The 24,964-nt window shown below is 39.9% G+C and overlaps 1 protein-coding gene across 2 annotated transcripts in view; it reads left to right on the top strand.

Moving 5' to 3' along the window:
- The first annotated feature begins 649 nt into the window (after positions 1–649).
- The window catches only part of eci1 (enoyl-CoA delta isomerase 1), a 33,998-nt gene continuing 9,683 nt past the window's right edge, over positions 650–24,964 (top strand). The window contains exons 1-7 of one of the 2 annotated variants that reach the window (XM_048551899.2): positions 650–727; positions 2,232–2,369; positions 6,055–6,182; positions 11,369–11,515; positions 17,252–17,373; positions 19,010–19,188; positions 20,405–20,616. In XM_048551899.2, the coding sequence (XP_048407856.1) occupies positions 688–727; positions 2,232–2,369; positions 6,055–6,182; positions 11,369–11,515; positions 17,252–17,373; positions 19,010–19,188; positions 20,405–20,571 (921 nt within the window). In that variant the 5' untranslated portion in view covers positions 650–687 and the 3' untranslated portion in view covers positions 20,572–20,616. Of the gene's footprint in view, positions 728–2,231; positions 2,370–6,054; positions 6,183–11,368; positions 11,516–17,251; positions 17,374–19,009; positions 19,189–20,404; positions 22,170–24,964 lie in introns of those variants that run through there. The other variant, XM_048551898.2, reaches the window with a different exon arrangement.

Below are 24,964 nucleotides of genomic sequence, written 5' to 3'. Positions count from 1 at the left end.
CAGATGCATTGGGTACATAGGAGAACCAGAGATTTTTGCCCCCACTTCCATTTCCTGGCAACAAGCAAGGCACAATAGTGATACAGGTTCTGTTTGTCCCAGGAAACTGTGATGGAACTTTACCAACTGCTAAAGCAAACCCTGAGGGCAGCAAGATTGAAACACCATCCTCTTCCAATGAATGTGGGAACAGCCATGATGAGCATTAATGCAAGTGGCTTCCTCCTGTTAGTAATGGGTGACCTACGTGGGATCTCTCAGTTGCGCCCCCACGAACACATCAAGACAGTGACTGATGCCATTTTTGCAAGATCACGCCAATCACTTGATATGTTGCTTGATAAAATTCAATTGTTTTATACAATGGGATTGTATGAAAAACAGTTGACAAAACAGTGATTTCTCAAAATTGGAGTGGCTCCAGGAGTATCAAAGCTTAACAGTACTGTGAGGTCTCACACTTTGGGAATATTGGAAGGATAGGATGCAGATTTGCTACAGTCCGTAAGAGAAGGGATTTTGTTTTGGAGAACACCAGAGGAGAGATTCTGCGATCTGAGATGTGCACAGTGACAGACTTCGCAGCTCGCGGAGTTACTGGAAACCCCTAAGCTGTATTAGTAAAACGGACCAGTCGGGGGCGCGTGATGCTGCTGCGTGTTTCCGGTTGTTGGATTCTGGTCGACAATGGCGGCGGTGTTGAAGCGATTGCGTTTGTGTAGTTCAGGTCTGTGTTTGTGACATCGAAATTTCATAGCTGTGGCCGTGAAGCCGACCTGTCTTTTCCCTGGGTTAACGGAGCCCGATTTAGTGGGTGCCAGTCCTGCACTTTTCCGTCCCTCAGTACCTGATTGCTGTGGTCTGTAATCTGCCCGGCAAACAGAGCACCCTGCCACAATGTCTGGTCACTGACTACACCCAGCTATTCCATAACCGATAAAACATTGCCTGTATATGTCTTCTGGTCTGTGTTTGCTTAATTTATGCAAGCATGTCTGTAAATCTGTACGTTTTTGTTTTGTAAGCTTTTTTGTCGTCCTTCCTCCGCTGCCTGCCTCGGGGCTAAAGTATGCATTTGTAGCCATTGAACCTTATTTGTGATTTGTATTCTCAGTCAGCTTCTTAATCATTCAGGCACTTTTCAATTGATTTGGTGTGCTCTTGATTGTTTGCAACCTCATGTGAGAAAAGTTGGCAAATAATTGTGTACCAACAATATGAATAATAAAAGATCGTAGATGATGCACTAATCACCACCTGCTATGTAATAGTTTCTCTGAAACAATCTGCAAGAAATGAGTCAACTTTAAGATCTGCCCTGTTGTTCCATGCATTTCTTCTTCATAACCAACCTCAAACAGTCCTGCAGCAAAAAATTTGCTGAAATCTAAACTGCCGTTAACAACATTTACTTTAGCTGCAAGCTCATTTAACTCTCAGAATGCAAGCATGGAAACTGCAACACCTTTATACAGAGTCCAGGTTTAATTATTTACCTTTAATTCATATTTGTTTATTTAAAATAAAATGTTCCTCTGTCTGGTTCCCTTTGTACCAATTCATGTGCTTTGATATTGCCACCATCTTGTGTTTTTATTTTACCGTGACTCTGACATGTAATTTAGTTCTGTCACTTTTGCAATTGGGGGCCAGTTAGTTGGTGTGTTTTGGACTTAGTCCACTCTTCGAACAGCCCACCCTTCAGTTTCTAAATCTCTGATTGCCCTTTCTCAGTTTATTGTTAATCTGCCACAGAGTATCTACTTTGTGTGCTTGTTATTTGGTACATCTTTACCTCTTTGTTTCTTGCTTGTCTTTTGACCAGTCAATTTTAAATCTACTCCATTGTTCTATTTGTCCTTTCCACCAATAAATTGTTTCCATTAGATTTCAGTTAGTCATCATTAGAGCTTACAATCAAGGATTTTTCCTAGTTTTTGTACCTTGGAGTTATTCAGACTTTTTGCTGAAATTTTCCTGCACTAAAATTGGCTTTTCATCAGAAATTGTTTATTTAATTCATAACTGTAAATAGTTTAGTGGTCTGCTATCACAGACTATTATTTCTCATTGGGAACTTGGTTAATGGCTTGCTACTGCAATAAAATAGCTTAAGATTTCTGCTTTAAAGAGTTGTAAACATTTGATGTTACCTAATAAATGACAAACTGTTGACACCAGATGCTGGTATTCGCTGAGCATTTAGTAGCTGCAGATATTTTGTCTTTCAGGAAACATATCACTGTATGGCATTAAAAGTTTACAGTATAAATCAACAAGGATATTTTGCCAGGTGCCATGCAAATTATCATGCCAAAGGAGACTGTTCTCAAATAAGAACATGATAGTGGAACTTGACAGCAACACAGGTAATTTCAGAAGTTGTGTTGCGATTCAGGAGAAGTAATGAATGGTATATAATATTCAGTTTTTTGATAAAACATTATGTTAATGTTTTATTAATCATTAATTATGTTAATTTTTTCAGTGTAGAATGGTAGCTATGCAGTTTCGGTGTTATGTAGTAACCTTAACTCTATGGGCAACATGTCAATGAGTGAAGTTTAAACTCAGATGGTTTTCTTTCTGTTGTGGAGTAGAGGCCTTCCGAAATAGGCTCCTGGAAAATTAGGCTGAATGATCTTTCTTCTCTGTAAATTTCAGACTTATTCTTCTGAGGCAGGTGTTAGAAAAAAAAGTGCAACCCATCTTTGTTTTAATTGAAGCGACATCATTTAGCTGATAGAGTCCCAGTGAGTTGCCTTCATTTTCAGAAAGCTGTGTCTATCATGTTGTCAAGGATCCCAAGGAATGCTTGTGTCAGGGTAAAAACAAAGTTCAAATCCAAATCCAAGGTGAATGATGTTTTCAGTGGAAATGTGGCAGAAGACTGAGCCGAGACCCTAACTGAATGGAGGCTTGTGAAGATTAAACTTATTCATCATTGGGAAATTCAAATGGGAACACTAATTGGAAATACATGAATTTTTTTCACATTTATTCAATTTTCAAGTTTATACAACAGAATCATTTATGAATATCTCTGAAGGCACAACCTACCATCCTACAATTTTTAAGTGACAATTTATTTGAGTATTTGTAGCAATCTTCCAACTTCCTCTGCTTATTTGAAATACTGCCTTGACAAAGCACTCAGCCAATTATACGTGAACAGCTGTATGTCCAAGTTAATTTTGGTTTGCAAAAAGCCATGAATGTACCTCAAATCGACAGCTCCCAAAAAAGAGAAAGACTAAGTTTCTTTTTGACTGGACAGCTTTAATGCAAGTAATTGTGGCTTATTCCTCTGCCCAGGACATCGCTGTGCTTGGGAGTGGAATTCAGAAACTTCTTCCCAATGCCCTTCTACAGCATATTGCTCACAAGCCCACAGAAGAGACCAGTGAAGAGCCAAAAGTAATATTGTTCCTCCAAGCTTCAGACTTGGAGATAGGTGTGTTGCCTCCTTAAATATCCCACAGGTTATGTCAGCCTTCTCTCCAGAAAACTAAAGTTCTTTGGAAAAAAAATGCATATGCTGAATGCAGTTCGGATTGAAAAAATGAACGCGAGTTTAGGTGCTTCCAGAGGTGGTTGACAAATACTGCATCCAGTATTGTTATTTCCAGATGAAGCTAACCCTGCAGAAGTTTAGTATGGTTTGTAACCTTCATTGCAAATCCTTGAGACTTTCTCTACTCAGCCAACATCCAACTCCCAACAGACAGAAAACGTGATGGAATCCTTGAAATCATGAGGTCGGCTGACATGGGAGAATCGGCTGTGGAAGTACAGTTAGTGTCTTAATGTTGCCTGCATCAAAATTCTTGAAGAAAGTTTCACAGTGAAATCCTGTACATTCTGCCCATTGCACATATTCTGTAAATTCCAACCCTCCATGTTAAATGTTTGTTGGATGGACTCAGTCAAAAGAGAACCCCCTCCTGCTATTTGGTCATGTCATCATATATGGTTGTGCTGAAGAGCACTCTGGAAGATCATCAGAATAAAACTGTCCCCGTGATGCTAGAAGACAAAACACTACTTTCTAGGGCCAGCTCCTGGAGAGAAAGGATCCTCCCTATTACAGCATCCACTGTCACAACTTGTTATTAGCTACAAGAAGATGGACATCCCCTCACCTTTAGTGGGATGGAGCTCCAGCCACAACAAATATCACTGAAACAGAGGTTAAGGTAAGCCCTTCTTGTCAAGGCCTAATGCACAAACTACCCCAAAGTGAAACAACCACTAACTATAGTGAACTTCCCAGTGTCCTGTATCTCAAATACTTCAGAACTCTGGGTAAGCAACCTTTCATTGTGCCCATTGTAAATAAGCTTATTAATGATGCCTTCTTCCTACAGGCAGTATAACTGGAATACACAGTGACTGTGTAATCCATGTATGAAAGTGAGTTTTTGTTCAACAATCTCAGAAATTGTAGAGTAAGAGTTATGAAATATGTGAACATATAAGCATGAACTAGACAGTTCCTTATTCTGTGGGTACTAATGTTAAAAAAGGAGAGAAATGTGACAAGCTAACTATTTGGTTTTATGTACCATTGCATAAATATTGTGCTGAAGTGCAAATGAGATTGTGCTCAAATTCTGGTTTGGCGATTAAACCTTCTGGTACGGAGAGCAAAATGCTACCGGCTGAGCCAAGCTAATAACACAAACAACGTATTTTGAAACATCTCAGAAAAGTACCCTGTGCACTTTGGGACATCTTTGGAGGTTGTAATCTGTGATGTACTCTCCATGTGGTAAGTGTGAGGTTGTCCATTTTGCCTGGAAAAATAAAAGGGCAAATTATTATTTAAATGGGAAGTAGATTCAAAGTACATTAGTGCAGAGGGATCTGGGGTGTCTTTGTGCATGAATCACAGAAAATAGGCTTGCAGGTGCAACATATAATAAAGACAAATGCAATCCAGGCGAAAGATCTGGATCGTAGAAGTAAAGGAGAAGGCTGGTGGGACTAGTTGCTTTGGGATTATGTTCAGCATGGACTGGTTAGACTGAAGGCTGACGTTTCGAGCCCAGAAGGGTCTAGGCCCGAAACGCCCGCTTTCCTGCCCCTAAGATGCTGCTTGGCTTGCTGTGTTCATCCAGCTCCACACTTTGTTATCTCGGATTCTGCAGCATCTGCAGTTCCTGTTATCTCTGGTTAGACTCAAGGTTTTGTTACTGTGGTGTATGACTCTGTGACCCTAAGTGTTGTTGCAATTATATAAGGCGTTGGTGAGACAAAATCTGGAGTATTGTGTCCAGTTTTGGTCTCCTTAGTTAAGGAAGGATGTGGTGGCATTGAAATCAGTTCAGAGAAGGTTCACCAGATTGATTCCAGGGATGAAAAGCCTGTCATATGAGGAGCAGTTGAATAACTTGGCTTTTACTCACTGGAGTTCAAAAGAATGAAGGTGGGATTGAATTGAGGTATATATTATGCAAAAGGGAATTGATAAGATGGACATTGAACAGATGTTCCCCCTTGTGGACACAAGTATAGAGCTAGTGAGAGGAACTAGGTTCAGAACTGAGATGAGGAAAAAGTACTTCTCTGAGGGTTGTGAATCCGTGGAACACACTGCCCCGGAGTGCAGTGGAGGCAGAATCAATCAACAGATTCAAGAAAGAAATGAATTTATTTCTGAGGAGAATTGGGATAAAGGACTATGGGGAGTAGGCGGGAAAGTGGATTTGACACCAGGGTGAGATCAGCCATGATTATGTTAAACAGTAGAGGGAACCCGAAGGGCTGAATTGCCTCATCCTGCTACTAATTCCTATGTTCCTAATGAGCAGGGCTATGTTAGGCAGTTACTAGCAAAACACTATGAATATTAACTTGATGTGGAAATTGTCCATCCCTTTAACCAAAATTATTCTGTGTTTCCAGTACTCGTTTTATCAGTTAACCGTCAACTTGTGACATTTTTGTTTTGAAATGGTATCACTGCACAGGTGTTTTGTTTCCTATCTATGTAAGGGTTAATAATCTTTCTAATGCATTAATCAGCAAAGCCTTTGATTAACTCGTGTTTAGGAGTTGCAGTGATTCAGATGAAGAAACCTCCTGTTAACAGTCTAAGCCTGGAATTCCTCACAGAATTTGCCATTAATATGGAGAAACTTGAGATGGATAGAGAATGTCGGGGTGTGGTTCTCACTTCTGTAAGTATACCAGAATTTCAACACAGAAGGAGGCTGTTCAACCTGTTATGCACATGCTAGCTCTTTGTTAGCACTATTCAGGTAGCCCACTTCCCTAAACTTTCTCTCCAGCCTTTAATTTTTTTCCACATGGAATTATGATTGTTTGATTGTTAAGACGAATCCGCTTCCATTGTCCTTTCAGGCAGTGTGTGCCAAATGTCAAAGCTGTGTAAAAATCAGTGTTTCCTCACATTCTTTTGTCAGTCTCCTTAAATTATTTTCCTCCACTTACCTACTCTTCTGCTACTGGAAACACTTTCCCCTCATTTTCTACATGAAAACTAAATTCTGGTTTTGGTGACCTCTATTAGATTTCCTGTTAAAACTTCTCTAGGCTCTCTGCATAACTGAAGTTTCTAAACACTAGTATGATTGTAATAATAAATTTCTTGTGCGCCCTCTACAAGGTCTTAGTATCTGGCTGAGTATGCTGACCAGAATTGAACACACACGTGCATGCTTGCATTCGCCACCCCACCACCAACAAGCTTAACTGGTGTTCTGTCAATGTTCAGCATTACTTCTGTGCATTTTACACAGAAGGAGGCCATTAAATTCCAGGTGTCTGTGCCACCTTTCCAAAGGTTGATGTTTTCTATGTGAACTTTGGTAAAACCTTTGACAAGGTGTCTCATAGCAGACTGGAACAAAAGGTGAAGTCATATGGTATCAGGTGAGCTGGCAAGCTGGACACAGAATTGGCTTAGTCATAGGAAACCAGAGAGTAGCGGTGGAATGATACTTTTCAGAATGAAGTGTTGAGACTAGTGGTGTCCCACAGGGATCAGTGCTGCGACCTCTGCTGTTCATGATCTACGTAAGTGATTTGGAGGAAAACATAGCTGGTCAAATTAGTAAGTTTGTGGATGAAACAAAAATTGGTGGAGTTGTAGATAGAGAGGAGGATTGTCAGGATACAACAGGGTATACGGGCATGGAGTTATGGCGACATGGCAGCTGGAGTTTGATCTGGACAAATGTGAGGTGATGCAATTTGGAAGGTCAAGTACATGTGGAAATTATACAGCAAATGGCAGAACCCTTAGGGGTATTGATGTGCAGAGGGATCTGAATATGCACGTCCACAGATCACTAAAGGTAGCAGTGCAGGTAGATAAAGTAATAAAAAAGGCTTATGGCATGCTTGCCTTCACTGGAAGGGGCATTGAGTATAAGGATAGACAAGTTATGCTGCAGCTTAATAGAACTTTAGTTTGGCCGCAATTGTGATATTGTGTACATTCTGGTGACCACACTATCAGAAGGATGTGGATGCTTTGGAGAGGGTACAGAAAAGGTTTACCAGGATGTTGCCTGGTATGGGGGATTTTAGCTATGAAGAAAGGTTGGAAAGACTGAGTTTGCTTTTCACTGGAACAGAGAAGGTTGAGGGGTGACCTGATACAATTATAAGATTGTGGCTGGCATGGATACAGTGGAAAGGAAGGGTCAATTACTAGGAGACACAGGTTCGAGATGCAAAGGGGGAGGTTTAAAAGAGATGCGCAAGGCAAATTTTTTGATAGATTGGTGAGTGTCTGGAATGCTTTGCCGGAAAATGTGGTGGAAGCAGACAGCAGCATTCAAGAAGCATCTGAATGAATACATGAATAGGAAGGGAATGAAAGAATACAGATTCTGTAAACTAAGATAGTTTTAGTATGGAAGTTCAAAAATGTGTCAGCGTAGGCTTGGAGGGCCAAAGGGCCTGTTCCTGTATTGTATTTTTCTTTGTTTAAAATCAGCAATTTGCCTAGAGCAATTCTCCCATCTTTCCTGCCTTCAGTCATATACAGTCTTCATTTTCAGACAATAATCCAAATCCCTCCTGAATGCCTCAATTGAACCCGCCTCCATTACCCTTTCAAGTAATGCATTCCAGGTCCTGATTGCTCACTGCACGAAAATGGTTACCTCATACCCCGATTGCTTCTTTTGCCAAGTCCTTTTGATCCAAGTCCTCTTGATCTTGATTCTTCCATACAATGGGAACAATTGCTTCCTATCTGCTCAGTCCAGACTTTTCATGATTTTGGATACCTCTATCAAATCCTCTCTTAAACTTGACCAACTTCTCAAATTCATGTTCAATTGTCAGTTCCTTGTTCCTACAGCCATTTTTTGTGAATATTTGCAGGAAACTTTGTAACACCTTCACAGACCATCTGAAATTTTGTGCTCAGAACTCAATGTGTACTCCAGTTGAGGTTGAGCAAATTTCTATGTATATTAACATAATTTCTCACTATTGCACTTCTATATCCCCAATAATAAGGTCGAGGATGCCGTAGGCTTTATTAACCAAGCTGTCAGCCTGTCCTACCATCTTCAATGAATAGCACTCATATATACCCATATCCTTTTGTTCTTGTGTCCCCTTTTGATTTGTAGCCTTTGTTTTATTTTGTCTCTCTTCTTACTTCCTACCAAAATGAATAATTTCACACTTCTCTGCATTAAATTTCATCAGCCATTTGTTTGCTCATTGCAGTAATGTCAGTGCCCATTTGAAGTTCTAGGTTATCCTTCTCGCCGTGCACAATATTTCCTAGTTTTGAATCGTCCACACCTTTTGAAATTGTGACTTGTAGAATAAGGACTAAGAAATTGAACATTTCAATAAACAGTTGGAACCTGTTACTGATCCTGGAGGATCTTGACTGTAACCCTTCCTGCAGTCTGAAAAACATTCATTAATTACTACTTTCTGTTTCCTGTCACTCATGCAGTGCTGCGTCTATTTTGCTGCTGTCCCTTTTATTCTAAGGGCTCTAACTTTGCTCACAAATCTATTATATAGCAGTTTATTAAATGTCTTTTGGAAGTCTATAACCGATTAACAGCATTACTCTAATTGAACCCCTCTGTTACCTCCTCAAAAAACGCCAGCAAGTTAGTTAAACACAATTTGTTCTTAACTACTATATGCTGGCTTCTAGTCGCAAACCATTTCCACACCCCCTCCCACTCCCTGGGTGACATGTCCGTCCTGGGCCTCCTCCATTGTCACACTGACACCACGGAGGAGCAGCACCTCACATTCCATCTCAAGAGCCTACAGCTCATTGGCCTAAATGTGGATTTTACCAGTTTTAAAATCTTCCCAACCCCCCCCTCTCTCCCACGCTTCCTTGAGCTGACACAACCTGTCCATCATCTCTCCCACTTCACTGACCCCTCCCTACGTGCACTCACCTATCACCAGCCCACCTACCTTCCCCAGCCCCACTCCCCTCTCCATTAATTTCTTAGCTCCTTCCCCCTCCCCCATTTTTGAAGGTTTCCTCACCCAAAACGTCAGCTTTCCTACTCTGATACTGCCTGGCTTGCTGTGTTTCTCCAGCTCCACACTTACATATGCTGGATTTTCCCTTTTTACCACAACCTTTTTTTGTACATTATGCTTTGGATATTAAAAGCAGTGGTCCTACAGTTTTCAAAAATGTGTGTATTTGTGCTGCCTGGTCTCCGTCTGGAATTCTGACACACTTTATTTAATTAGTTCATTTACCTCTCCTCACCAGTCTATCTATGTGCTTTAATTCTCTTGCAGTCCTCATTGTTTACAACATTTGAGTTTTGCACCATCTACAAACTTTGGGATTATGTGCTGTATCCCTGAAACCAAGCCATTAATCCATTTTGGAAACAACTGTGACAAAATGAACATGTTAAAAATAATAAGATCTTACAGTAGATTATTACAGTTGGGATTAAGGTTTGAAACAAATCTTGGACTTTAAAGTGAACTTTCCCCTCTTATTGGTGAAAGTGAGCAACCAAAAGATAATTACAGAATTAATTCTGTGCAGTGGATTAGTATGCTTGGTATCTCTAATAGAATCAGAGATCTGTTGTCATTGCTGTCCTGGTAATCACTGATAAACTGAATCATAAACTGACCTTGACAATCAGTGTGTACTTGCTTCTGACATATCTGCTTAGAATATATTTTATTGGATTGTTTAGAAATCTTGTTGTCACACCATGAGGAAATGCGCAAATGCACTATTTGTTCCTGTACTTTAACCCTTAGGTGTTTATAGTTTAGTGGAGGGTTAGCAATGTTAGTAATCTTCAAATGTGTATTATGGGGGATCAATAATGGAACATGACCTGTTGCAAACGTGTGTCATGTTTACAGTTCAGAGATTACTTCAGCGAAAGGGATCCAGATGTTCTGGATTTTTAAATTGCTTTCCCCACCTGCTCACTTGATAAAGTCAGTAGCAGTTAAGTGCTAAAGACCAAAAGTTTTAAGATTTATGCTACTTTTATCGAAGTATCTACTGCTCACCTCAGCAACTCCCAGGAAAATAATGCAAACTGATCACTGAAGTGAAGATGTTGGCAGGATGTGACTAATGGTTTCCTGCAAGATCTGTCTTGGGGCTTCAACTATTCAACATATTTCATCCACTTTGGACCTAAATAGGATGAAGCATTGTACTTTCTGGATGGTGAACAGCGAGAAACAATAGATCTCTGCTGAAACTTGCAAGTCCAGGTATGTAGATCATTAAAATGTCATGAACAGGTAAATGAAAAAATCAAAAATAGGCTAACGAACACTGACCTTTCGTATTTTGAATAATAGAATACAAGAAAGTAAAAATTATGCTTCAACTGTGAAGTGATGTACTGTGAGCTGTTCTAGACAGTGCACCTTCTGAAAAATAGCCTTAGAGGGAGGGCATTGTAGGTGTATTGGAAGAATACCCGGGCTCCAGAACTTAAGCTACAGGGAGAGATAAAACAAATTGAAGTTGTATTCCCCGGAATTGAAAACTCAAGGACTGATTTGATGTAAATTTTCAAAGCATTAATGAGAATGGAAAAGGTAAAAGGAGAGGAACTATTACAAACGGAAAGTCTACATAAATTTGTTGATTGATTACTGACAAAGTTGGAATTCTTTGAACTAATACAGCATTGTTGTTGCACTCAATTTCTGAATGAAAGCATGTCCCTGTGAACATGAGGTATCTGCATTCAAGTATCAACAGCAAAGAATATGAAGGAGAATGAAGAATTTAATTTTAAAAGACCATGTACTGAAATTTCAGTCTAAAATTTAAATTATTTCCAATATGGATTTTTTTTTGTTTTTGTAAAGGAATATAATCACAATTCTTTAATTTTAGTCTATTCCTAAGATCTTTTCTGCTGGCTTGGATATCAATGAAATGTATAGGAAGACACCAGAGCATACAGGGGAGTTCTGGAGAGCTGTCCAGGAAATGTGGTTGAAGTTGTACGGTTCCAATATGGTGACAATAGCTGCAATCAATGTAAGTATCAGAATTGTCTTCATAATTTGCAATTTTCTTTAGTGAATGGTTGCCTAGATCTGAGATTGTTTTTATGTATATAACTTTTTAAAAATAATAGTGAAGTAGAACATATAATAATACTGATTTACATTCAGTTCGCAGTAACTTCCCAAAATAAATTTAGAAAGTCAAAAAGGTTTTCGAAGAAGCAGTGAATTCAACAATATTTCCAAATTTGTTCACATAAATTGTGAAATTAACTTACAAAATTATCACCACAAAATCCTATGTCCTGGTACTAATATGGAAGTATCATCAATTTCACGAGGAAACAAAATCCTGAGAATCTTCAGCATTGGCCTTTCTTACTATGAATATGTTGTTGCCTCTGAAGCAATGAACCCTCGAAACAGAATTGCAATATAACACTCTAACGTGACTCAGCTCAGAACCCACACAAGTCAGACCTTCTAAAGTAGGGTCAGGCAAACTCAAATTAAAGGACCATGCATGTACAGAACTCTCCTGCACTCAAGAACCTGAATGAGAGGGTTGCTCAGGCGCTAGTCAAGAATTTATCTTTGGATTTCTTCTATTCTTCATCCGTAGGCTGCCCTTTGGCAATGACACCTGAAGATAGCCTGTCATATTCCATATGAGCCCTGACAGTGAAAACTCTTTCTCCCCTGTTCACTCTACTTTCAAATACCTGTGCATTGTCAGACTGTTTATCTTACATCCACTTCTGAAAGGGCCTCAATTTTCTTCAGTTAAACACGGGAGAGCAAAACCATAAGCTTCAGAACATCCCCTCCAACTCACCCCCTACCACCACCACCATCACCACAACCTTATTCTCTAATCATTGCTTCCATTTTTCTCCCTCTCCCTGGCCACAGTCTTTTGCTGAACTCAAATGTTCATATGTTCATGTACTACTTGATCCTGCACTTTGCTTTCAAATAAACCTGGAAGTCGAGCTGTGTAGATCATCAAAATGTCACGAACAGCTATACAAAAAAAAATTACAAGGCTAATGGAATGCTGACCTTTAAATCTAGATGTCTGGAATACAAAAGGATAGAAATTGCACTTGAGTTGTGAAGAGCCATAGTTTTACGTGTCTTATGGCACGAGTAATTCTACATAGCACACCGTAGGACGAATGTATTGTCCTTAGAGGAAGGGCATTGCTGATGTGCCAGAATAATACTACCTTAGTTATTCCCAATAATATCTGGAAAACTAAGATCAAATAATCTCTTAGTTTCTACATTCCAGGAAGAACAACTCCAGTTTGTGTTCTCTCTTTTTAGTGAAACTTGGAGTCATAATGATACACAGCACAGAAACAGACTCTTCGGTCTAACTCATCCATGTTGACCAGATATCCGATAGAAACCTAGTCCCATTTTGCTAGCATTTGACCGATATCCCATTAAACCCTTCCTATTAATACACCCATCTAGATCTCTTTTAAATGTCATAATTGCACCAGCCTCCACCACGTGCTCTGGCAGCTCGTTCCGTACAAGCGCCATCATCGGCATGAAAAAGTTACTCCTTCGATCCCTTTTAAATCTTTCCCTTCCTTAAACCTATGCCATCTAGTTTTGGACTCCCCACACCCACCCTGCAGAAAAGACCTTGTCTATTTACCCAACCCATATCCCTCGTGATTTTAGAAACCTTTATAAGTTCACTCCTCCAGGGCAAATAGCCCCAGTCTATTCAAACTCTCCCTATAGCTCAAATCCTCTAACCCTGGCAGCATCCTTGTAAATTGTTTTTGAACCCTTTCAAGTTTCACAACTTCCTTGCTGTAACAGAATTGTATGCGGTATTCCAATAGTGGCCTAACCAGTGTCCTGTACAGCTGCAACATGACCTCCCAATTACTACACTCAGCGCACTGACCAACAAAGGCAAGCGTACTAAACGCCTTCTTCACAGTCCTATCTACCTGTGACTCCACTTTCAAGGAACCATGAACCTGCATTCCAAGGACTCTGTTCAGCAACACTGCTCAGGACTTTACCGTTAAGTGTGTAAATCCTGCCCTGATTTGCCTTTCCAAATGCACCACCTCACGTTAATATAAACTCTGTCTGCCACTCCTCAACCCATTGGCCATTCTGACCAAGATCCTGTTGCATTTTGAAGTAACTTCCTTCCTGGCCCACTATGCCTCCCATTTTGGTGTAATCTGCAAACCTACTAACCATACGTCCTATGTTCGCTTTCAAATCATTTAAATAAATGATGAAAAGTAGTGAACCCAGCACTTCCTTAGATATGGGGCCCAAAGCTGCTCACAATTTTCCAAATGCAGTCTGACCAGGGCCTTTTATGGCCTCAGCAGTACATTTCTGCCCTTGTAGTCTAGAGTTCTTGAAATGAATGCTGACATTGTATTTGCCTTCCTAATTACCTGCTTAGCCTAAACTTGAGAGAATCCCGAAGTGGGACTCCCAAGTCGCTTTGTAATTCAGATTTCTCCACTTAGAAAGTCGTGTAAGCCTCTATTATTCCTATCAAAGTTCATCACCTTGCTCTTTCTCACATTACATTCCAGGTGCCACTTCTTTGCAGAATCTCCTGGCCTGTGCAAGTTCTTCTGCATCCTTCCCACTTCCTCAACATTAAATGTCCTTCCACCTGCCTTTGTGTCGTATGCAAGCAGAGCAACAATGCTGTCAATTCTTTCAGCCAGATCATTAATATATATTTTGAATATTTCTGGGCCCTACATTGACCACTGCAGAACTCCACTACCTACTGGCTGGCATCCTGAAAAAGGGCCCAGAAATCCAGAATTCCCATTCCCCAGTGGGCTGTAGCACACACTGCTCCAGAAAACATCTTGTATGCATTCCACGAATTCCATTTCTTGAGATCAGCTACCAATCTGATTTTCCCAGTCCACCTGCAAATTGAAGCCCCCCATGAAAACATAACATTCTTACATGCCTTTTCCATCTCCTGATTTACTTTCTTCATCACATACTGGCTACTACAAGGAGGCCTATATGCAACGCCCATCGGGGTCATTTTTCCTTTGCAGTTTTTCAACTCTACCCACACAGATTGCAAGCCTTCTGACTCTATATCAGTTCTTGCTATCAATTTAATTTCATTTCTCGTCAACAAGGCAACCCCACCCTCTCTGCACATCTGTCTGTCTTTTCAATAGGATGTATATCCTTGGATCCCCTTGCAGCCACGTCTCTGTGATGTCCACAGCATTGTAACTGCCAATTTCAATCTGCACTTCAAGTTCTGTGCCTTGTTTTGTACCTTGCACGCATTTAAGTGCAACGCCCTTAGTCCTGCATTGACACCCCACCCTTTTTCATAGTTGTCCCCTTATCAGCTGTGCCTGATTTTAGGTTCCTGATCCTTTTAATACTTTGCCTTATTACTTGTTTTGGAAACTTTAACCTCTACTGAGTCTTCCTTCAGTTTAACTTCTTCTGTCATGTTGCAGATGACTAAACTCCCTCCCCACCTATTTAAATTTCCGTCTGCAGCCCTAGTTCTGCAATGGGCAGTTTGTCAGGGAAGCAGTCTTCGCATGATTCAGGTGGAGCCTGTCTCATTGGAGCAGCTCCCTCCTTCCCCTGTACTGCCACCAATGTACCATGAATTCAAACTCATTTGTCCCACACTGATTTTTGAGCCAGTTGTGTACCTCTTTAATCTTGACCCTCTGCCAATTCTTGCATGGCTTGGTTTGCTTTTCAATTTAGCCCTTGGCTGCTCATATTCCTTCAAAACCACTTTCCCCTTTTTGCCTGTATCATTCATATCTGTGGCCCATTCCCTGCCCTTGAATGGCTCCCAGTGCCATGGTCAGTTTGCTCATCTTCCCTACAGACCCCGTTCTCGTCCACACAGGCAGCAATCATCTCAAATCTACTAGACAAGCTCAAGGGCTGAGGCTCCTTCAGCACCACCTCCTGGATTCCTCTACCTGCCTCACTGGAAGTTCATCATTTTTCCCTGACTGCTGACCGATTTTGAAATTATTAATCTAAAGGTATGACTGCCTCCTAAAACATAGTGTCCAGGTAACTTTTCCCCCTCCCTGATATGTGGTAGTGTTCAATGCGCAGAGTCCAAATCATCACTCTGAGCAGGAGTTCCTCAAGCGACCAACACTTGCTACAGATATGGTCACTGTGAACGAATGGGGTCCACCAGTTCAGACATCATGCAGTTACAGCACATCACCTGGCCAGCATCTCTCTTAATTATTTAGTTCTTAATTTGAGTTGTAAAATAGTTGTACTGGTCTTTTAGTTGTGGCCTGTAAATATTTCCCCGATTTACCTTCAAACTAAAAGTAAATTATTAGTTACAAATTGACAATCACCAGCCAATGAACGTGAGGTATGCTTGTGATACCACTCTTTTGCACAGGGCATGTGATCCTGGACTTCAGTTTATCCTGTTGAAAAACCCCTTATGAATTATGAGCATTAAAAAAACTCAAGAAAAAAGCACTTCTTCCCTTCTCAACCAAATTCCTACATTGTCTGCACATTCCTCACTTGAGCTGTGTCTCACTCTAGATGTGATCTCTCTTCTTACCAGGTGAAGCTGACTGATTCTTGTCTCTTCTGCGCCTATCATTGCCTTTGCTCCAATATTTGCAGTTGTGCCTTCCAGGCTCTGGAACCATCCAGGCTCTGAAGTCTATAATTCCATCCTGAAGCTTCTCACCTTTACCATCCATTTTTCCTTGAAGTCATTCCTTTCAGCTGTTTGACCAGTATTCTAATCACCTGTTATTTCTCTCCACTGTAACTTGCTGGTAGTTCTGACCTGATAACACTCCTGTAAAGTGTATTGAAATGTTTTACTGTAATACAAACATTACATAAATACAAGTTATTACCATTAACTTAGCTGTCCTTTCACACTTGCTATGTGGATTATCATTAATTATTACAATAAAAATATTTAAAATTGAAGTACTGGTTAATAAAGGTGGAGGGAGGAGAAGAAAAATAAATAAGTCTGCTGAGGTTATTGGTCTTTGTGAAACCCACAGCCATCTGTATCCCTATTGTTGCCAGCTAACTTTTACTACACTTAAACTTACATCAGTATGACAGCAACCAAGAGAGTAATTAAATTTGAAACATTCATTCTTCGTAATCTGCACTAAAGTACTTTGGAAGAAACACTGCAAATATGTTACCATTGTATTACCAAACTGAAGAAGAGTCTTGCTGGACTCAGAATGCTAACTGTTGTGTCACTGCAGATGCTGTCAGACCTACTGTGTTTTTTATTTATAATTACCATTGCTTCCTGGTTCACCATTGAAATTACAATGTTATGTTTGCCAGATTGTAAAGTTGACCAGCGAACCAAATATTTCTGGTACTGTGCTTTGACCCAGTGCTAGTAGAAACATGAAAAAAGAACAATTTTATATATAGTCTGGGTTTGAAAATTTCGTAAACTAACAGCAAGTGCAAACCATCTATTCACTTTACCTCATTCAAACATAGCTTCCTGTACTTTGAAACAAAACATACAAAGCTTACAGAAATTACCTATCCTTCACACTGTAACATGTCAGGTCCAACCAGTCACTCATGGTGTATTGAGCAATATTTTCAAAAAATCACCTACTTTTGTTTTGAAGAAAAACATAATTAATTATGATGCTGTTATAATAGCACATTAGTGTCATTGATTCCTGCCCATCTCTTGAAATTACTATCCCCATTATTATCGTAGGGGGCCAGCCCTGCTGGTGGATGCCTCATGGCATTGGCATGTGACTACCGAATTATGGCAGATAATCCAAAATATGCAATAGGCCTAAATGAAACCAAACTTGGAATCGTTGCACCATTCTGGTAGGTCCTCTCAAATTTAGCAATTAAACTTTATTTGCATTAGTTCATTTGTAATGGAAAAAGTAAAAAATGTTGTTTCTCTTCAGAATCTTATGCTAATCTTTCACTGGAACTTCATTTGTAATCTACTGTTTCTTTCATTCTTTCTCATGTTGTCATCTCCAATTCGTATAGGTACTTCTTACAGTACTTTCTCCACCTCTGAGTCTCAAGTCTCTCCTTTCTGTGTTTACTTTTCTTTATGAGCATTTCCTCATCTGGCACAGACTTCATTCATCTTTTTGGCACTGTAAAGTATACACAATTCATGCACCTTTTAATCATGAGGCAAAATGTCAGTTGCAGGTTTGAGTTTGAGTCACAACAACTAATTTTCTGCCTTAAGTGATCTGGTCAAGAAATTGCAGCTCTCCATTCACTGATGCTCTTACAGCTGGTGTGAAAAGCACCTTGATAATTGCTGTTCTACCCTGTAACAGACAAGATTCAGTTGCAAATAGCAGTTCTCACTTGCAAAACAGAAGCTGATTTCAGAATAGAGTACTTGTTTCGGATAAGAGTTACATTCCAAGGCTGACAGTAAGGATTAGGTGTTATGAAAATATTATGAAGAACTATGGATGCAGGACCACTTGCAACTTTGAACAGGAAAAGTGACTGCAAAACTGAGAGGAAGTTATTGATTGGGGCGAGTGCCTCTAGATGATTTTGAAGAGAGATTTTATGAAAAATATTAGAGGTTAAGTGTCAGTAAGCTGGAAGTGAGTAGATCTGTAATTTCATAAATTTGAGGGAGGAAGTTACTTCTGTGTTAGAGACATATTGCCTCTAGTGCCTCCATACTGGGGTCAGATAACATGCTTGTGAATTGGAAGAGAAAGTCTCTGAGCGAGCAAACATGGTGATAGAAGGGAACAGTCTGAGATCGGCACTTAGAATGGGAGAATGTTTTAACTGAGAGAAGTTGTAAGGTGAAGATTGAACTGGGAAGAGTTGAAGGCTGAGAGTCTCCCTTTGAAAGAAGTGAAAGTGGGCAACTGGGACAATTGTGAATGAGTGCAGGTTCATACGTCTGAAAGAAAAGATTCATTCATTGCAGCAGCTTTTTAGAAAGTGTTAATCTGTTTAACTCACATAAAACAGATAACAATTATTTAGTTGAATTGATTTGTAGAATATAAGAATGCATCAGTCATGGCACTATGAAAATTATTATGAACCAGAATGGAGACTCTCTTCTTTGCCCCAGAAAAATGTCAGGTCAGGGAAGTTGCTGAATTTGACCCGATTTGTGATTTTACAATTTGCTTTTCCGGTACTTCCTTTCAGTTTTTGGATTCCAGTTATTTAATCTAGTTCTGCTTATCTGGTATTGAAAAGCCCTTTATAAGTTTTGATTCCCAGTACTTTCCTCAAGGTTGCATTGGAGGTGAGTGGAGGAAAAATACGCTAGTTCTGGGAGAATAGAGAGGGTGGGAGAAAAATTAAGTAGTATTTACAAACATAGTGGTCATGATCAAACTTAGCTTTGTGTTATTTTACATTGTAGTTGCTTTTCCATAATCATTTGGTGAAAGTAGCTGAACTTTTAGTGTTGGTTATAAGTTGTAGCTTCTTTATTATTTCATTATCAAAGGTTCAAGGACACCATGATTAATGTCATTGGACGAAGGGCCACAGATCATTCGCTGCAGCTCGGCCTAATGTACAGTGCTTCAGAGGCCTTGAAAATTGGACTTGTTGACCAACTGATAGCACAAGATAAAATTATGACAAATGCTTTAAGTGTGATGTCAGAATGGTTGGCTATTCCAGGTAAGCATTTTTAGATTTGGTAACATTTTGTTGATCCTGCATAAAACTAAATCCTAAATATTTACATAGAAGCAGCCATTAATTTCTTTTTAAAAGGCACTGCGTGCACTTAGAACCTTTATAACGTGGTATTATGGTATATGGAAAAGTTGTTACAAATTTAGCTGTGTTTCATGTAAGTTGTTCCTCTGCACTGTGAGGGAATCTTTCAAATGTCCAGCATGTCACAACCTTGAAACTTATGTTCTTTCTATATAAGATGTGTTTTGAATGGCAAATTAATAAGTGAACTTAGCCCTTATTATCTCCCTCGTTGTAGTCATGCAGCAGAGGCCAGCAACTTAACAGCATGACAAATTTTAAGTTGTGTAATTTCCATTCCATCATGAGTTGGTACTTCAATGAGTCACCATATCCACTCGGGTTTTGCAAGTCTTTTCTCCAAGATTAAATAGATGGCTTCATATCACATAACAAGCTGAAATTGCAAATCTCTAGGCTTCAATTCCCAATTTTTACTGAAGTGGAAGTAATAACATTTACAGCGTTATGATCCTAATTGATGGCACGGCTGGACAAAGCAGATTCCAGATGAAAACCTGGCTTGATAGATCATAAGTTTTATTTTTACAGTTTGGTTACCATGATAGTTAGTCATTGAACATATTCACGCTAGATTTACAATCTTCTTTAATATAGAACACCAGTTTATTTCTTCGTACAAATAAGCTTTATAAAGTGGTTTAGAAAGATCTTAAATCAAAATAAAGAGAGATTTAGCTCTTTTCCTGGCAATACCTTTTGAGTACTCAATTTTCATTTTGGGTGGTCTAAAGATTTCTTTTGTGTTTGTCTTCAAACTAATCGGCCATTCTAGTATTAAGCTGTTCTTTTCAAATTACAAGTGGCTCCTGATGATTTGCTTTTTCCATGTATCACAAAACTCCGCGTTGTAAACATTCCATCAATTAACTTCTTGCTGGGCATTTTACCCAAGTCAAATGATTTCTTGGAAATCATGCATTTCGTTCCCGTTTCCACATAACTTTTATTTTTATAAAAATGTTACATTCACAGATCTGAAACCACATGTCTATTTTTCCTCTACTTCAAAAGTCAAATTCCTAAATAATTGTAGCATATTATGCACGTTTATCACAGCTAAATTTTGTCTTCAAGTGCCATTACCATGCCTTCTTTATCATTGACTTCACAGATCATGCTCGGCAAATTACCAAATCCATGATGAGAAAACCAACAATTGATCGACTTTTGACCAACAGGGAATCGGATATTCAAAATTTTGTTAATTTCATCAGTAAAGATTCAATTCAGAAGTCTCTCCAACTGTACTTGGAGATGCTAAAACAGAGACAAAGCTGAGTAAATATGCTCTTAAAAAGGAATCCCAACATATTTGTTTACATGGTATGATGGATAATAATTTCTAAGATTTTTGTACAATTTCTCTTTCAGTTGAATATATTATTAACATAGAGTATTGAACATTGTTTATAGTGTTCTAAATTGACTTCATAAATGTATCCATTTATATCCTAACTCTTTGTAATATTAAACTTGAAGATGTGTAATTCTACTGCCAATATCTTGGCAAGAGTTGATTGTGCAATTTAATCTGGGATAAGAAATTGTTTCTATGCATTTCTTAAGTAATCTCCAAATGTGTTCTTTACTGATTTAATTTAATTTAGATCGTGAGTTTCAAATACTGAGGTGTTCGTCAAGTTATTTTTGTTGCTGTCCTAAATGTTGTTTACATTTCTGTTTTATGGAGTTCTTTAACAAGCATCTTTCAAATGAATTGTTTACAAAGAACAAACTACTGTGAGCTAGGACTACAGTCAAGTGTTTTTACAGTATAAATTATGCTTGACTTGAACATTTCATACCAATATTGTATTTGAAAATACATGAATGAATTGGGGGGGGGATTTCTTGAGAAGATGTAACAACAGTTCAAAAAACTGTGATAGCAGAAATTGTTGAAGGAATAACGTGACAAAATGATACACAGCAACTGCTTTCATTTAGTTTTGTAATGTTTTAATGTATAAAGATCTGAAGTTAATGTACAAGGACATCCGGAAGAAGTGAATACTGAGACATGATTAGGGAGATGTGATCAAACCCTAGGTCAAGCGATGCTTTTTTAATAAGAGCCTTATGAAGAAGCCAGGGAAGAGAAGAGTTTTATGTTGAATTACGGATTATGAGAACAAGATGCTGAATGGGAGCAGGGAGGGGCTAGTGAGCAAAACAGAAGATACACTGTTCTGGAGTTACTTAATGAGCCGTGGAGTTAATTAAATAGCCCTAGCTATGTTGGTCAGTGAACTATTTAAAAAGAAATAGATGCTTCAGGATATTGTAATCATAGATAAGTTAGGGGCAAAGTTCAAATCTTTTGGAAAGAGAGTCAATGATGGCTATTTACAGACAGTGTGAGAAGTAGATACAGTATTAGCCTAGGTTAAAAAGTAACATGCTTAAAGGAATATTAATTCAAAAGCAGTAATAGAAAACAAGAGGCGGTATTGAAATTACAAGCAACATGGAACAAAAATATATCCATTTAAGAAACATGGAACCATGAAGACCACAATAGCTAACTAAAGGATATAATCTGATAAACAACTATTCAAGTTTGAAGCATTAGGCTTTTGTGGCAATCTGCTGTGCTGGAGTTAAAACTAGCTGGGAGTAGTTGTAGATGAACTTGGATTTTCTTGAAGGTTGATCACAAATGGTGTCCCAGAAGGGTTTAATGTTCAGATGATTCACTTCACTTATTGATGCTTCGCTATATTACCATTCTGGTAGCCAATGCTTCAATTTTAAAATGTTCATCCTTGTTTTCAGTTTCCTTCATGACTTTATCACTCCCTACCTCTGTAATCTCCTTCAGTCCCACAACCCCTTGAGATATCAGTGATGCTCGAAATATGTGTTGTTCCACTTCTCCTGGTGCGGGGGGCGGGGGGGGGGGGGGGTGTTAGTGTTTTGATTTTCTCCACCGTTAATAAACATGCCTGCAGTTGCTTAGGCCTAAAACTCCGAAATTCCCTCTCTAAGATCTCTACATATTTACCTCTCTTCCTTCAGTAGACCCTAAATTCTGTTCGTTGGTAAGGTTTTTGGTCACGTATCCGAAGTCTCTTTATATGGCTTGACACCAAATTCTCTTTGATAAATCTTCTATGAAGGACTGGTGGGATGTTTTACTCTTATTCGTTGACTGGCTATAAGCATTCCTGCCAATGTCACCATTTATGACCCATCCCTAAATGGCATTGAAAAGGTGGTTGTGAGCTGCTGCCTTGAATGGCACCAACCATACCAGGGCTGCTAGGAAAGGAGTTCTAGGAATTTGACCCTATGGCAGTAAAGGAACAGCAGCATAGTTCCAAGTCACCGATAGTGTGTGGCTTGGCAGGGAAATAGTCGATGATGCTGCCCCTTTTCTGATGCTGCCCTTATCCTTCTAGGCAGGAGTGGTCACAGATTTGGAAGCTTAATGAAGCTAAATGCAAGTTGCTATTTCAGTGCTCATCTGGAATCACAAAGACAATCTTGATGCTAGCCAGTGTTTACAAACTCACATGTCTCTCTGAAATGAAATAATTGGCTTGTGTCCAAACCATAGGGTGCTGAGACATTGCTTGTTTGCATTCTGGGTGTGGTCAGCATGGCTGTGAAGTGTATGGAAGAACCTGCTGTCGTGAACTGTTAGCCCCAAGCATTACATTACTGTAGTGTTTCCATCTCTCTCTCCCTCCCTCCCACTCATCAAACAAAAAGAAAAGGCAAGGTACGGAGGGAAAGAAACAGAACATCGTGAGAGGATGGTTGGCAGCAAGTGTTCAAGTGAGTGAAGGAGCACGAGCCTAAGCAGTTTATGGAACCTTGTTGGTGAGTAACATGTAAGTTTTGAGAAATTGTTATTGGAGCGGACAGCATCAGAAGCATTTGACATTGTAAGGATTAATTAAGTTAAAGGGTTAAGATATGGCAGGAGAGCTCCAAATCATAGTCTGCTCCTCCTCAATGTGGGAAACCAGGCAAATTTCCAGTGTCCACGACCTGCATGTGTGGAAGAAATGTCTCCAGCTGCGGTTCCTGGAAACCAGAGTTTGAGTTGGAGCAGAGTCTGGGGATGCTATGGAAAATTCACATGGGAGAGTATCATGGATAGCACGTAAAGAGAGGTGATTACACTACAGATTCAGACTCCACAGGCAGGAAGGGAATGGGTGACTACCAGGCAGAGCAGGAAGGCTAAGCAAACAGTGCAGGAATCTCCTGTGATTGTTCCTCTGCAAAGCAGAGATACCGTTTGGGATTCTGTTGACGGGAATGGCTTCTCAGGATAACAGCAACATCCAAACCCATGGCACCATGGTTGGCTGTGCTGCAGAGGGAGGGAGAAACAGGCATAGAAATGCTCCAGTTGTAGGGGGTTCAATGGTAAGGGGAATGGATGGGTGTTTCTGTGGCCGCAAATGCAGGTACACGTTGGTATGTTGCCTCCCTGGTCTTAGGCTCCTGGAAGTTGGAAAACATTATGGAGGGTGAGGGTGCATGTTGGTATTAATAACAGGGGTTTGATAAAAAGGGATGAGTCCCTAAAAGCAGAATATAGAGAATGAAGCAGAAAATTGAAATATAAGCCTCAAAAGTAGTTATCTCAAGACTACTACCAGTGCCATGAGCTAGCAGGGTATGTAGAATGAACATATAGCTGAAAATATGGTGTGAGAGTAAGTGTTTCAGATTCATGGGGCATTCAGACTAGCTCTGGAGGAGGTGGGACCTGTACAAACTGAACAGGTTACACCTGGGCAGGACTGGGACTGGTGTTGGCAGGGTGGAGAGGGCACCTGATGGAATGGTTGGGGAGGGTTTAAACTAGTGTGGCAGGGGAATTGAAACCAGAGGAGTTGGGCAGTAGATGCAGAAATTGAGGGAGAGGTGGAAACGAGGGCAGACATGATTAAGAGATAACACGGTGTAGAGCTGGATGAACACAGCAGGCCAAGCTCCTATGATGCTGCTTGGCCTGCTGTGGTTATCTAGCTCTACACAATGTTATCTCAGATTCTCAAGCATCTGCAGTTCCTACTATCTCAGACATGATCAAGATTGGGCAGGGCAATGCTGTTCAAGAGGACAGGGGAAGTGTTCTGAAATGTATGTGTTTCAATGCAAGAAGTATAATTGGCAAGGTAGATGAACTCAGAGCATTGATTAGTACATGTAACTATGACATTTTCGTGATTATGGAGACTTGACTGAAAGAGGGACAGGACTGGCAGCTGAGTGGCCCAGGATTTAGACATTTCAGATGTAATAGAAAAATGTGCAAAGGGAGTGGGGGAATTGCGTTACTGGTGAAGGAGTTTCTCACAGCTACACTGAGGGAGAACACATCAGAGGACTTGTGCAGCATAGGTAGAACGCTGGAATAGGAAAGGTGACATCACAATGCTGGGGTATGCTGCAGGCCTCCCAAGAGTCAGCAGGGGATAGAGGAGAGAATATGTAGACACATTTTAGAAAGATGTAAAAACAGCATGGTTGTTGTGGTGGGTGATTTTAACTACGCCCCCCCCCGGCCCCATATGACTGGGACTGACTTAGTGCTAGGGGCTTGGATGGGGTAGAATTGTAAGGTCCATTCAGGAGAGTTTCTTGATACAGTATGTAATGGGCCCAACCAGTGAAGCTGGTTATACTGGACCTAGTTTTGGGAAATAAG

The sequence above is a fragment of the Stegostoma tigrinum genome, chromosome 23 (assembly GCF_030684315.1).
Source record: "Stegostoma tigrinum isolate sSteTig4 chromosome 23, sSteTig4.hap1, whole genome shotgun sequence".
Classification (NCBI taxonomy): domain Eukaryota; kingdom Metazoa; phylum Chordata; class Chondrichthyes; order Orectolobiformes; family Stegostomatidae; genus Stegostoma; species Stegostoma tigrinum.
This window is presented reverse-complemented; position numbering and strand designations above follow the sequence as displayed.